At 43.2% G+C, this 16,058-nt stretch overlaps 1 protein-coding gene across 17 annotated transcripts in view; it reads right to left on the reverse strand.

The window, feature by feature from the left end:
- FBRSL1 (fibrosin like 1) overlaps positions 1-16,058 on the reverse strand; it is a gene marked incomplete at its 5' end in the record, with an annotated part of 551,881 nt that overhangs the window by 387,977 nt on the left and 147,846 nt on the right. For all 17 annotated transcript variants that reach the window (XM_082325239.1, XM_082325250.1, XM_082325246.1 and 14 more), the window contains one exon: positions 14,816-15,016. In XM_082325239.1, coding sequence (XP_082181365.1) covers positions 14,816-15,016 — 201 coding nt within the window. The remainder of the gene's footprint in view (positions 1-14,815; positions 15,017-16,058) is intronic.

The following is a 16,058-nucleotide window of genomic DNA, read 5'->3' on the forward strand; positions in this document are numbered from 1 at the left end:
AGGAGGAGGAAAAGGGTTTTAAAATTATGTGTCTGCAGTGTCTGGAAACAGGAAAAAAAAAAAACCAAACCAACTCAAACACTAACTACCATCGTGCTAGAGATCAAGATTCCTATTAAATTCAGAAATAAAAATATCCCATAGAAGTTAATTCCTTATGGAGTGACTTCCAGGTGAAAGCCAGTGATAGCGAAAAAGATCATATCACTTGTTTAATTTTTATTTTAACATACGTAGTTCAGCATTGGAAACAGCTAATTTTTTAGATAGGTAGAAGGAAAAGATTGACTTTTACTGATTAAATCCTAATTCTGTCGGAATAAGCTTCGAGTCAACAAGTACATCAATACTTAATTAGGAATTAACTAAGGGCTCTCATTTGTGTAGTTGTAGTAACAGCCTTTGTTGCATAAAATGACTAAAAAAGCCTTTCAGACTAAGCTGTTTTAGCAGATACACCTTAAGCAATTACTGTACACCTCAACAGCTCTGGGAACAGCAGGATATACCTGATCAATGTAAGTCACCTGGTGCCGAATACTGCAAAAAACTCTGTTTTCTACATTCTGCAAATGAATACAGCTGAAGTCATTACCAATGTAAGTTAAAGACATTCTGCTGAAATAAATAAATAATAACCGTTAGGAAAATAAGCACATGATGCCACAGAAGGAAGCCCCTGAAATGATCAGAAATCCTATTGTGAGTCCCATTAATGGAGCACAACATACATCTTGCAACAGCTTGCACATTTTATTTGCCTGGATCTATCAAAATAGAAGAAAACACAATTATTCTAGTAAGAGGTATCAGAATACAAAAATGGAAGTAAGAGTAAACTGGTAAGTGGGATTTATGTAAAGGCTTAGGGGAGTGAGGAGCACATCGTATCAACAAGTCGCTCAGATTTAGGCTCTCAACTAAATGAATCCTTGGGGTGGTAATTTCTTGTAAGAGCATCTTCTTTTATTTGTGTTTACAAGACTCGAGTAGCAGAGACCTTACTCTCTTTTTTAAACAAAGCTGGCTCTTACCAGAAGACTTCACAAGTCTGTGAGAGCTCCCACTTCTGCCCCTCCTAATCCAGCCTCATCGGCGGGATGGTGCTGAGGAACATCCAACAGCTGCTCTTCCAGCCTCTTCAGGACCAAAAGCCCAGCATGCGTGAATGCTCCTCCTCCAGTTAAGGGCAGAGCCACCCAGGTGCAAGCCTCCAGGGCCTACATCACTGCTAATTTCTTGACACAACTCACACCTTCTTTTTCATTTTGCAATTGAAATAATTTTTCATAAACCCAATTCTTCCCTGTGCTCTCAATTTCAAGAAACGATAACAACCAGGTATTTGTCAAGTTCCCATACAACTTACTCTGTAACTCGGCTGCCTTTGGCTTTGCCTTAGGCTTACGCCTATCTGAGGTGACCCAAGGTTGCCAGACAACAATTCAGTTCCTACTAAATAACACGCACGCAAAAAAAAAACCAAAGACCAAACCAAAACAAAAAACCAACAAAAAACCACCACAAAAAACATACTACTTTTTTTTTCTCTGGGACAATGTAGACTTTATTACATCTGCTATTACAACGTGCCTGTAACAACGTTCTCTAACAAGCAGCCCTAAGGTCAAATGTGTCCCTTGATCAATTACTAGAGGTCCCTGGTGCTGCTGCTGTGGGTAGACTGTCTGGGGGGAAAAAAAAAAAAAAAAAATCCCTTTATTCCTTTGCTTCAGTGTAAGGGAAAAAAAAGCTGCCACAAAGACATTTTTCTTCTCCCTCTGCTCTTGACAAGTCAGGTAAACAGGGAGGGAATATCTAGCTGCGAAGGACTGTAAGAGACCAGCATTTGTACAGGCATATAAAAACATACTCTTTATTTACCAAGCTACTCAATGCATGAGGGTGATTCAGAACAAGGCTAAGGGGATTGGGAAGATGTCTTCGCAAAACACCTGCAAAGCTATTTTGCATGAGGACAAATAAAAGGCACTCTGGATGTGAGTGTCGTGTGGTCTGCTTTATACAAGAATTTAACAATTCAGTACATTGCTACGCTCAAAGCACTCTGACAAGCAATCACTAATTCGGAGATGTTCTGAGCAGTGTAGCCATTGCTTTAACGTACTCCTAGTTTGTCTGTAAAGCTGTGACTGTTTATCTATTTTTGCTCAACAGATCAGTATCGACCACTGAGTAACGCCTATACCCAGAAAAGCAGACTTGCTACAGAAATCGCTTCCTGCTTGCACGCAAGCAGCAGGGAAGGAGTTAACCCCACTGGCCAAAATGGCTGAGTACCACTCTTACTCATGCCCGACTGCATGACTTTTGTTTCATATACTGTGATTTATTTTCAGCTCTACGTGCGGGTTTTAGTCACAGACGGGCACTGACGTTAATGGGAGCTGCCCTATTCGGCCCCACAACCTGGAGTCAGACCGGAGCTCCGGGTGCCTCCAGTTATTAGTAGACGATTCTTGGGATTGTCTGCTTATTCGCTGTGCACCGATTCCCATCACTTCTGATTAAACGTGGTAATTCCTGCAAACACGGAACGAGCAGCCCCTTTAAAAGACACTCCTCCTCTTCCTCCCCCCAAAAGAGTACCCTTTGCAAATGACCTATAATGGGTCTAAATAAAGCCTGAGCTGTTCCTTACTCATGCATAACTTTTGCTTCTGTTCCCTCCACACCCTGCCCAGTTGGCATAATTTGCAGAAGCGTTTTGGCATGGACAATTGAAACACCCACATGCTGCCTGAACTGCAAAGCTCGATCCTAGAGTCCTTTTCTTTCTGAGCAATAGCTAAATGGGGCTTTTATCTTGGTAACACAGGCCCCATCTGCACTGGAGGTTTCAACCCATGAAGACTGAACTCCAGCCATGTTCCCAGATGAGCACAGCTACAGTCTACAGCATCTCACCCCACGCAATGGCTAGAGAAGGCTTAAAACCTGGCAAAACTCCAACCTTTACCTTTCGTATGACCAGAATAAAATGCCCCTAAATTAGCAGGCTCCACCTCTAAAACCCCAGAAGTCACCACACACGGTAATTAGCACACACCTTGGGGTGGTCCAAAACCAAGACACGAACAAAGGAGGAGCATGGGCCACAAGGAAGAGTCACAACCCTCTTCAAAGAGCACGCATTCCCCACGCCGGTGCCATACCCTGAAACAATCTTAATCCATCTTTCGCTTGAAGCAGAGACACCACTGCCACCGACGAGGATATGACAGTGACAAAGGAGGGCTGAAATTCAGACCCAAATTGTTATTCCCCTCAGCTAGGCAGTTATGCACAAGAAACACTGCTTGTAAACACTTCTTTGTCAAACACTCAATTACAAGCTGCTTTATGAACAAAATGAGCTAGTCGCAAGGAAAGCAAGAGACGAAAATGGGGAAGCAACCTAAAATGGCACGCAGCCATTACGCCACCTCGTCCCGCAGTAACGCTCAGGGCCGGGCTGCCAGCCCCTCTCACAGGAGGGCACGGACGCGTGCTGGGAAAACGCTGAATTCCGCTTGTCAGAATGGGCTTCAGGTTTTGTGGATCTAGACTTTGATCTCTGCTGTAGGGATTATTCCCTGTGTGGTAAGCAAAGAATAACTTTTATTTTTATATTATTGGTTTTGGCAGTATGCACCTAGAAGAAAAAGAGCACATGTACAAATGAGGAGCAAGTTAAAAAACCTCAATTCAGGCAACACTTGTAATATGATTCTCTTCCTTCGTGTCGTTCCTGTTTACCTTTATACACTGAAATGACTCCATACGAGCTGAAAAATAACTGAACCGAAATAAACTGAAAAATAAAATATAATCATAAAACTGAAATAACTGAAAAATAACATTTTGTTTCATGTTCTAGCTGCACATGTACTCCACAGCAGACCTATCTGACCAGCTGAACTATCTCCATCTTCGATCCTAAAGGACTGAGACGCTAACTCCAAAAAGATACCTATGACTGACACTACAGCCAATAAATGTCATGTTAAATTACAAAATATTGCCCTACGGCCACTCGAAAGTTCTGAGAAGCAAGAGAAAGACAAGTATATGAGATCCAGCACCACCTTCCAGAAGGCTGCAATATTACAGCATCAGAGGGCCATTCATCACGGCACTGTTATTCTAGCTGCCCTGGACAGCATCCACTACTTGATCCATTACCTCGTCCTTGGATTCTTTTAGCAATATTATTCCAGTGGATAAGGTTTCCCCTGGAAAAGGTTTTTTTCCTTGTTTTTACTATTCAGTGTCCATGAGTCAAGCAGGGCTGTAAGAGGAAACATTAGAGAGTGCAAAACGAAACCTATCACTCGTCTTCAACTTTAACTTGCATTGGATCTGCAGCTGAAGGAAGAATCGAGCCTGTGCTCCTTTCTCTAGTACCGAAATCAAAGCCTTTAACCAGAAGAAAGTGGAATGTGGAAGGAAGGGTGAAGGTGAAAGATTTGTTTTTAAATTAAAAAACCTGCACATATTTACATAATTGACTTTAGACACTAACTTTCAGAATCCAGCAGCTAGCCAAATAATACTTTGCTTTGTAATCTCAACAACTCCAAACAACTTGCAAAGAAACAAAATTGAGAGGAAGCTACCAGGAAAAAAAAAAAAGTTTTGGATATAATGATAATAACAGTTTATATGTATAATTCCTAAACTTAACATTTGAAATATCCTCCTTGCTAGGATTTAAAAAAAAAAAAAAAAAAAAAAAAAAAATCAAGCCTCAACTTCAGAAAAATTTTAGAATCAATTTACAGTGCCAACAGCTGGAAAAACCTACATACAGACAAGGCATATTTCAACTACTGAGTTAAAATATACATACATACCCGACTACACCTTAGGACTCCCTCAACCAGTAAGCATGGAAGAGCTTTAAATCTATCACAAAACCCTGCTGGCTTTATTTAATTCTTCTGTTTCTTTTAGACAAAACGTTAAAGAAAACAGCACGGGTTTCATGGACTGACTTTGCCAAATTAATAGTGCAATGGCATTCACCTGAAGAGCTACTAGTAACCTTGCTTGAAGGACTAAAGGGAAAAAAATAAGTGCTTATTTTATCTCAAAGATGTCTTCAAACCAAAGACGTGCTTACTCAAGCTGTGTATATTCTCAACAGCTCGTGTAAACCATCCATCAGGCAGAAGTATGAAAATTAGCTCCCTTAAGAATCCACGCTGGAAAGAGGTCGAAGGATGTGGGTAACACTGCCCGAGGCTGCAGTTTGTGAGGCGAGAGCAACTGAGAGGTGGAAAACAGCATCATCTTTGATACGCTTCCACGAGGAAAGCCAAGTGAGCTGGACCAGTGCCACTAAATGACTTCAGGCAAAGACTGGAAACTGCCAAAGCGATTCTGCTACAGCTCCTGGTGCACCGATCCCAGCAGTCTCTTGCAGAAATGGAGATCCATGGCCAGCAGTAAGCACGGACAAGTTCTGCATGTTGAAAGTAACAGTATCTGATGCAAAAGATATTTATTCTGCTTCAACCACGAGTGACATTGGGATGTCATTTTTATGTTTGTTTTAAATCAGCTCAGATTTAGACTGGAGCTGCACAGATGGTTTAGTTATTATAGTGATAAGCATGCTAGAGGAAGAATATTGTCCGTCTACAGCTACTATGCTTGTTTCACACACAGAAAAAAAAATACCTGTCATCATCCCAAAAATTACAGGAATGATCATAAGGAACCATACTCTACCTGCTGTCATTCAGAGGCTTTGTATTTTACTGCAGACATTGGGTGCAAGCCTGAGAATGGGGGCTACAAATTAGGTAACAGATCCCAAACCCTTGTGCAAAGCTAGCTAAAATATTAGGCAGGTAGTGCTTAAATCAAGATGGAATAACCCTTGACACACTTCTTGTCCAAACCAGAAAAACAACATGCAAAAAGGCCATGGCTGCTTCAGCAGCTTCTAGGTCCTAGCCTCTTCTGCAGCATCGGCATTGCACCCAGGAGAAGGGGCTCTGCACAGCTCAGAGGACACCCAGAACGTGCCCTGTCTCGCTGTCAGGAAGGGATGGACAAGAAAAGCCTCCAGCCGAGGCTCTGAATCTCTTCAAACAGCACACACTACCAGGGCTCGCCGGAGACAGAGCACCATTCAGGCAGTACTGTGTTTCTCCATTCTTCAATTTGCTAAAATCATGAGATACAACAGAAGTGCTCTATCTTGGTGCCTTCTCTTCTCCAAAAGCAAATATACAAATAAAACAAACAAAACAAAACAAAAAAAAAAAAAAGAGGAGGGAAGAAGGAAAAGAAAGACGACTTTGTGCATTGTGTCAACCAATTAAATTCAACAGAGAAAAAGATACAAGTGGTTATAGCTTCCTGTAAATTACTTCATGTAATTAAATCCCCGTCTCTAAATTACAAACCATTTAGCTCTTCTTTTATAACAACGTAACCAATGACCACCAACAACCTTTTTTATAGCATCTGATGCCACATAAGTTGTTAGCAATGAAATTTCCTTTTTATTTCTCCCTTTCAAAAGAAGCCATTGTAATGAGATTCATTCACAGCTACTTACAGAACATCAGCGAGAAGAGAGGATTGCTTTGTTTCTCTTTTTTCTGCTCTTGTCTGAGGCTATATTTAAGCAAATGTGACCTAAGGTCCTTATCAGCCATCTAACTGCAGGCAGAGAAGTTAAAGGCGACCTGCAGGAGTTTTAAAACATGGAGCTTATAACTGGTTTGATTCTTCACATACATACAACATAACTTTCTTACACTGTAGCGGTGTGACTTCACTATCTTCCTATCCCTTCAATTTTCTGACCTGTTTTAACTTTGAAAACACCGGGGATGTCAGGTCAAGTCTGCCCTGTTTGCTAGGGATGAGCCTTGTGAGATGAGAGCTGCTCTGAGCGGCTTCCCCCAGATTGCTCCGTTTTACGAAATGTCTGTGTGCCACTCGAGACCGACGTCTGTTCGGCCACACTTCACTGGTCTGCAGCTATCGCATCTTCTCGGATGGGGAACTGAGATGGAGACGTAAGGCCCCCAAAGACGCTGTGGTTCAGCTCCACTAGAGGTAGCATAAGAAGTCCCAATGCAGAGAAAGCACTGGTAGCATCCAGTGCTTTAATCACCGTGCTCTCTAGACCTGCTCTAACACATGTTAAGAATGCCAGCAGCCATCTGGAGGTCTGAACACACTGCTGTTGCCCAAATGCTGTTAAGTGGGAGAGGTGAATGGGGACAGACGGGAATTTTGGAGAAGAGGAAAAGCTGGGACGAAGACGGTAGAAGCCAATGCTGCAGGCAAAGCCTCAGGGTCCGGTTCTGAATGCAGCAGCGTCAATATCATCATAACAACGTTATGATCCTTAAATACAAAGCACGGAGTGCACGTGGCAAGACGCTGCATCCCTGTACCCACGGCCACCCAACCTCTGCTTGCTCCGCCACCCGCGGGCAGTCCCCACCCAAGCAGGAGCAAAGCCCAGGGCAGCACGGTGCTGGTCCAGCTGAGCAAGCCCTGCCCGAGCCAGCACCGAGCCAGCGTCCCCCGGCTGCGCTCCGGGGCTGGGGCGCACCAAGGAGCCGCGCTCAGAGGCAGCTGAGCCTCTCCGGGAGGATCAGGCGAGTCGTACAAGAGCAGGGACAGGCGGGGCACGTAGAGCGGCACTACCGGCAAGCGAGGGTCAGCTACAAAAGGGGAACCCACTGGTCCAGACAAGTGAATAAGTATTTCACTACATCACTGAAAAACACAAAGCCACGTTCTCCTACATATAACACTTTCAGCAGCCAAAACAGACTTTGTGTCGCTCCGTTCAGAAAATAATATTCGCAGTGCAGTAAAATCCAGCATACGCTTTTGTTTCATGTTTCAGCGTTAGTCTAAAAACAGCTGGATTCCCCCTCCAATTCTAATAAACGTTGTCTCCTCAATTTATGTTTCCCTACCAGAACTGCAGAGGGTTTTGCATTTTCCAGCTTAAGCAAAGGCCTTCTCCTGCTGTAGTTCCAGTGGTTTTATGGCACGACTTTGCACTACTCCTGAAGCACAGTGTTTACAGAGACCTGTTACTGAAGCTGTGCTGTAGCTCTCAAAAGGTGGCTGCAATCCTGTGATGAAGTTACCTGTGCTGCACCTATAACACAAACTTTAATTGTCTAAGGTTTGTACAGCACTTTAAAGAAACACTAAAGAAACCAAACACGCTGCAAAGTTTGCCCTCCGTTGCAGAGTGGGCTTTGCAGCCACTTCAAGAATCTCGACGAATTCTTGGATAAATTTAGCAAAAACAGCACTTCTTTGTAATAGCAGGGTTTCATTTGGGAAATAAACATCCAGTATTTATTTACAAAGGATTTTTCCTCCTCCTGCCACTGCTGTGCTATGCCCACTGCTTCCCCTCTACTTTGATCCGGAAAACAGAATACCAAGTGCCTAGCCAGGACTTAAAGCAGATTTTTAAATTAGTTCCTGACAGTGCAAACAGATTGCTATTGATTGAAATGAGGCTGATTTTAGGCCTCGGATTAGCAAACCTAATGACTAAATACTGTATTGCCCATTTCAGTACTTTGCACGGTTACTCCCCAGTGGTTTCCCAGGCAGCTGTGAAGTCTCTGCACTTGCAGATTAGCGTGAGAGAGCACGGCGAGGCCATCTGTGCCTGCGCCGCGCGGCCCTGCTCAGCCGGAAATAAGGACCCCCTCCGAAATCCCCCCGGGCCCGGGCCCCCGGCACTACAACCTCATTAAGCGCTTTGAAGCCAGCAAGACCGTTCACATGTTGAAAAGCGAGCACGTGCTCGGAAAGGCTTTGCTGAATCCCAGCACCACACCTCGCCGGCCCAGGCCTCCGCCGCTGCCCTTGGCTCAAGCTGGAGGGGCTCAAAGCACCAGCCGAAGCCACCTCCCCGGGCTCCCAGACAGCCTGCCTGGAGTCAGCGGCAGGGAGACTTCACGCAGATAACATGCGCTACGTGAACAGCCCAACCCTCCTAGCAATCATAAATGCATACTTAAAACTAATTGGTACAGAGCTTTCATGTCCAAATTGTAAATTCTTGTACTTACAAAGGTAGAAATGGATCCTGGTTTTAAGCAATACATGAAGCAACATTTTCCTGATTAAAAGAAAATGGACTTTTTTTTCCCTTTTGCTTTGTTGTTTAGTTTCAAAGAACATTTAAATAACAATATCTGCTAACAAAAAGGGTAACATCAATTAGAAACAAAAAGAAACAGGTTTATATAATTTCAGTGTTCAAAAGCAGTGAAATGCAAACACCAAAGCAGCACACACCAAACCAAACCAATCCCCAAAAGCCACATTAAAGGCAACCTTTCTTTTCTTCTTTTTTTTTTTTTTTTTTTTTTTTTGAAGTTGGCTGCCTAGAATTCATTTACTTTTAGTAGCCTGAGATACTGAAGGTAACGGAATAAGTTACTATTATATTTGGACCCTCTTAGACACAATTCAGCTTCCAAACGCTACATTATTAAGACATGGAAGGACAGGCAGATCCATACCTGTCCTCTGGCCTGTAGACAGACTACAGAGGTTATTTTTTGAACTCGCTCTCCTCCATGGATGCTGAACCTCAGCTCAGAAAGGTACGTTTCAGTCTCTGAACTCCACCTCACTAAGCAAACGCTCTGCCTCCAACCCACCAGTGGCTTCCAAAGCACATCCAAGTTTTCGATAACCATTTATCATTACCCGGAAAGATACAGTTAAAAATCCAGCAGCTGCGTGCTCCTATTGCCCAACTGTCAGCACAAGCAGTATGATGCCAAAGGAAATTTTCCACACGAGGTATTTCATCAGCCAGATGAGCTGCTAGACTGTTTCTCTCTACCTTAGGAAAAGCCCCATAGCCCCAGTACCACCACCACACACAAAACGGGGCCAAGGATATGTACCTGGCTTGAAGACAAGCTATCAATTTTCACCTAGACATCAGAAGGAACAACGTGCACCCTGGAGGGAAAACGACTTAGCGGATCACCTTTAGCTGCGATCAGCAGTAACCCAGAGCAGTGCTCCCCTGGGGGGCAGGGAAGGGTGTTACATTCATCAGTGAATGTTGGATAAAGAGCTGACGGGCATCACAGAAAAAAAATCACATGAATAGGTAATCAAACATGTTAATGTAATTTAGCAGTTGCAGTCCAGCAAGAGCCACAGCAACAATATACATTAATCATCAATAATGCTCAGCAGTTTGACGAGGGCTGGGGAGTGAATGAGACACAGGAATTAAGGCCGCTTCCCCTCCCTCGGGAAGCTCTGCTGAAGTCACCCAGATGTCACACCTCCAGAGCAACACGACAGCCTTAGCTTTCTTGCCCCTTCCTCCCAGGCTCCAAACCCAGCACGCTATTTATGAGCACTAAATACGTGCTACACCACCCTGTTCTTCTCAGCTTCTTTGAGACTCTTCCTCATCTTGGGTGATTTAAACAGTGGGCGAGAAAAGGAAGGAGGAGGTGTAAGACACTCATCTTCATGACAAATGACTATTTGCAGAACAGAGTGTTATTACAGCCGTATTTAACATCTAAACATATTCAATACACTGTGATGCTCCCGAGCTGACTAACCACAGAGCTTGAGGTTAAGCTAACCTGAGATACCAGCAACTCTTTCCTGTTAGCCCCAGCTCTTTTCAGAAGGAGGTCAGCCCATTTTCAGTCTATGTACAGAAATGGCAACGGGTCCTGAAGCTCAGAAAAAAACACACTGTTCTACATCCAGGGTGACCCCAGGCTGCTGAGATGTTCAGAGGAATAAGCAACTCCAAAAATGAACCCAGAAAACAGCAGAACAGCTCAGCTAAGGCTAATGAAAAACAGACTCAAAGTTCAAAGGGTAACTCTCCAAAAAGTAGAAGAATCACTTAGGACAACGCAAAGAAGCGTAACTGGAACTTTCATCTTATATCTACCTCTTACTTCATCTGAGTGAATTATACACCCAACCACAGAGGAATCCTTTCAAGAGATGATGGGCGCCTCTGCCCCACCGGCACCGTCTGCAGCTGCGGTGGGGATTCCCGTCCACAAACCACTGGGTTAGTCTTGGACGTGGCTTTTAAAAAAGGCAATGACTCAATTTCCAACAAATGCTCCCGTGTTGGAGGCAACTACACACTTCCAAAGGGGCAAGCTTTACTGCAGGCCACTCTGGCTACACTAAAATACGTCACAGCTTTAAACACTTTCTCATTCCTTGACGTACCCCTGGTGACGGTGAGAGGTTTTGGTGATTCCCATCGGAGAGCAGCAGGTTCAAGTCAGCACCTTTCCCTGCACACATGCATTGAGAACAGCCCCAAATCCTGACAAATCTTTGGCCAAAGGACCTAGATCTATTTGAAATGCCTTTTTTCCCCTCTGCTTGGTTACAGCAGGGGATAAATGTGTTTGAATGATTTTTTTTTTATACACAGTTGGAGTAATAGGCTGGAAAGGACAGACTGGGTCCTGCAGCCCTCTCCCCATACCCTGAGGTACAGAAGAACCAAATATTCAGGAGCAAATAGAAATCGGGATGCTTTATCAAAAGGAGTGAAGTATTAATCTAATTTTCTAAACAAAGCAGACAACCTGGCACTCAAATCAGCTTACCACTTTGCACCTCTCTACAAGGATTAGCAGAATGCCATAATTATAATGCCCAATTTGATTTATTAGAGGAGGCTGCGCAGAAAAGATGACAATTCAGTAGCATTGTGAAGAGAAGGGATGAGAGTGTAAGGAAAGCTACACATTGAACAGTAATTTCTAAGCAACATCTCAATATAATTAGCATTAATTACAGTAAGCTTTCCAAATTAGGTATAAACCTATGTTTAATAATCCTGAGATGCAAAAATCACCCCCAAATTCCAGGAAACTTAATATTACAGCCAATTTGTCTAGACAGCTTGGCAGGAAATGCCAGAATTCTAGGTGTGAACTTTGTGGTTATTAAAAAAAGGAAAAATTATTGAACTTGTCTATATCATTTGCATAATTAGTTTGAACTAAGAATAGCCTAGTTTATCTAGAGTAGATTCTGCTGCTACTTTCGTCAACCTTACAGACTTGAAAACTTGCCTGGTTTTCACAACTATAGCAGCTAGGATAATAAAAGGTATTTAAAAAAACTCTCTTTTCAATAAAAGATGAATTCTAAGTGTGACTTGTTTAAAGAGGCACAGTGTATTAATGAGTCATTCATCACAGGTTTTATTTTGTACTCTTTGTGCAAGCTCCTCGCTCTTTTTGGGGCTTGTTACTCATACTTACAGGTAAAAAAAGATTAAACAATGAAAGATGAATTCAGGTTTTCATGAATGTGGCAGCAAATACCCTATTTAATAACTGACAGCAGCCAAATACTAGCCAGAAGAAGGAGATAACAGTGGTCTCATTTTTCAGAGCTGAAATACAAATAATCTAAATGTTTGGTAAACTAAGGCAGCAGCATATAATTACAGAATCTGGAGTTCAGCCAGCGTAACAAAACCTCTTACCCCAAAGATTTCTAAGGAAGTGTCATGAAATCCCTAGTGGCCACAACTACTTGAAACTTAAGTTTTAATATCATGGAGAAGATGTCACTGTTAACAACCCTATCCTCCTCTGCAGCGGGTGAGGAACCGGCTCACCCCCGCTGCCCGGCAGAGCGCGGCCCCACACATCCCAACGGTGCCAACACCTGAAATGCACTGAACTCGCTGCACCGTAATTTTAGACCCGAAGGAACTCTCTAACCGGTAGAAAGGCCGTATTTACTGAAGGCAGGCTTTCACGTTAGAGAGATTTTGGTGGCAATTGAGACCTAATGACCTCCTGCGGCGCTCCTTGTTTCCATACTCGCACTGCACCACTCTTGGTTGCATCAACACGAGCATTTGTAAGGTTACTCTGGGGACTAGAGCGGAAAGCCAGCCAGCTTTATCCGTACTTTGCAAGGGTCGCTGGAGTGGTGGTTGGGGCCTTTTCACGTAAATAGAAAAACCTGCCACAACAGCAGCTTTGCAAAGGCAGAGGAGCTGATGAAGCACAATGCCATAGTCCTGGTGCAAGCAGCAGGCAGGAATGCCATCCAGCACTATTGCTTCCAAACATTTTACAGCAAGGCCAGGGACTTCTGGTGAAATACATGCTTGGCATTTTGTGGGGTTGGATGCCGAGAAAAGGATCCCAGTTGCTCAAACTTTCATTGAAACTAAAATGTGCATCTATTCACCCATAATAAAAAGTCATTTTAATTTGCACAGAGCAAGTATCTGTGCACAAACTCATTGCACCTGTAACCAGAGGGGGAACTGAAAGCCTACCACTCAACTACTAGCAAAAACAAACAAGAAACTTGATATATTTTAACTACATATACACCAAGGAGTCTAAAACCAAAACATTTGGTATCACTTGGAGGAGTTAAAAGAAAACAAACCTGGCAAATATTTTACTAGGAGTGGATGGTTACATGATTTGCTACCTAAATGTTTGCAAGCAGAAAAGTACTAACACCTTTACATAAGTTATTTGTACTGAATTAGTCCGACTATTTTTTTTAAATGAAAAGGAAGAAAACAGAAGTCACCTAATTTGTTAATGAGAACAATTAGCCACCAGAAGAGTGGGGCCAGGAGCAGACCATTACAATTTCTAACATAAAATGTGACGAGCCCTTCTGAACGAATATGCTATAACACAATCACCAAAGACTGTGTGTGGTGGTGAAGTTACGCAGGGGGTTATACTAGATAACCTTAACAATCCTTTCAAATCCCGAAATATTCAAAGTGTGAAAAAACACTTCCAATAACTGGACAATTCAGTCTTTCGTTGTCTGGCACACATACAGAACAAGTTTCACAGAACAGAAGGTGTGCTTGGATTAAACAGCTCTTTTTCTCTGCATCACGGAGAATAAAAAATAGTTTTTCATGTAGCGTACTTCTTAGCTCAGAGCAAATGCTGGAGGGCCAAGCACACTGGTCTTCCCACTGGCTGCCATTTGGCACCATGTTAACGGACAACCGGGGAAGTGTTTGTTCCTACATATTGGCTGCTGTGCCATGCGGATTTCAAACTGATGAACGAGCACTGAGTCACCAACAAATCTCCCTGCTGAGCAGCAGCTGGGTGATAAATAGCCTGCCAGCCATAGTGCCTCTTCTTTGTCACCGCCCGGCTCTGTACACACCGTGGTTCGGACGGGAGTCTCCGCAACCGTCCCCTCCAGCATGACAACTCTTAATTCATTAATGCTCTACAACATCTTAGATGGGCACAGAGAAAAGACTCCGCAGAGCACAACTTCTTCCAAATGGACCTTCCACTTCTAAAATACTTGAATATTCTCTCCCTTTCAACATACTATTTTGGGGGCACTTGAACTTGATTCGTGAGATGGACACATTCATGCTTGCAACTTCCAGGTGCACATTAACAAGCACGCCTTCCCCAAAAGAAGGCTATGATCCGACTGATGATCTCTATTTGTGTCTAAGACTGCAAGAGCCACAAACCTATGGTGTGAATTACCACACTGTCTCAAAGCTGCGGGACACAAGGGAGGTCTGCTCCTTCCTTCCTACATTACCCAGCACACCTGGTCTTCCATTTTAGCTTAGGAAACTTGCCCACAACACGGGATTTGTGCACTTGGCCAGAAGCCTTGTAAGAGACGTTGTTTTCACCAGCACAAGTTACCAGAGAAGCCAGTTACATTAACAGCCCCAGCCTGCCAGCAGGACAACATTTCACAGTGGCCAATGCCAGCTACTTCAGATGAGAAATCATTTCCCTACCTGTTTGGATAGCTTCAAGGGGAGTTTCTTCTTCATCCGTTCTTTGCCTCTTTCTGCCTCTCTCTCGGAGCTCCCAGCATCATTGTTATGGCCATTTTCACTTGGCTCAGCAGACACACAGTTTTCAGATTCTCTAGGTTTCTTTCCTGGATGCCTCTCCCATTTCTCCTTCCGCTCCTGAGGCTTTAGCGACATGTCCTTCTGTAAAGGAGGAAAAAAAAACAGTAAGTTCTTTAAGTTCTTTGAGACTACTTTTAAGCATTAAGCAGTATAAATATTGAATAAAAACACAAACAAGACAGCATGTTCTTTCCAGAGATGACTTAAGATGAATAATTAGGCACGCACAATGCAAACAGTAATTTTAGATTAGATTAGGATGAATACTCTCCAGGCTATGTGTTTGATTAATTTCAGAGATGCTGGAACTGGTTATGGAAATGAGTTTGCTTCAGATTAATTTAGGAACCATACGTCAACAGCACATGAACAAATCAGCATTCTGAAGGAAAGCCTTTAACTGTTCAACTGAAACAGAGGTGGTTTTTATTTTGTTTTCTTTCTGATCTCAGAAAGCAACGTATCAGACCCCCCCTTGGGCTTGAGAGTCTCTGATTCACAGTAGCATTCATATGGAGAAATGCACTTCTAAAGCCTACCATCCATTCAATAAGCAAGCCAAGATCAATGGGATCTAAACACAGAACAGAGGTTGAACACTTCTAAGTGCTCAGGGTCTGCCCCGAACCAGGACTGCAGCATACCACCTGAGCACCGTTTAAAAGCAGGTACGTCGTGTCAGAATGATTAACACAGGAGCTGAGATCAGAGAAGGGAACTACCAGTGCTGTCCCCGGCATCTTTGAGGACTCAAAGCTGAACTCTTGGTGGCAATGTACCGACTTCTCCCCCTACACACCACACAGAAAAAGAGTTTAAGAAATAATATGCCAAATCACTATGACATTGGTTCACTACAGCTAGATAAATTTTTCCCCAATGCCTTTTATTAACTGCTCAAAGGTAAAAACGGAACTTTTTTTGGAATGTTTTGCAGAATCTCTATCCCAATTAATTTTTTATGCGAGGTGAACATATCAGATTAGGAGATACTTTAAAAGCACTTTTCACCATGCCAAAATTTGTCAACTTCAGCCACAGAAATTTTTCTAAATGCCTCGCCCAGCTTTTTCTAAACGCCTCGCTTCTGACTCAAGCAACTACATCATGGATATTTGTATGC

Source organism: Platalea leucorodia, assembly GCF_965183815.1.
Source record: "Platalea leucorodia genome assembly, chromosome: 12".
In the NCBI taxonomy this organism is placed as follows: Eukaryota; Metazoa; Chordata; class Aves; order Pelecaniformes; family Threskiornithidae; genus Platalea; species Platalea leucorodia.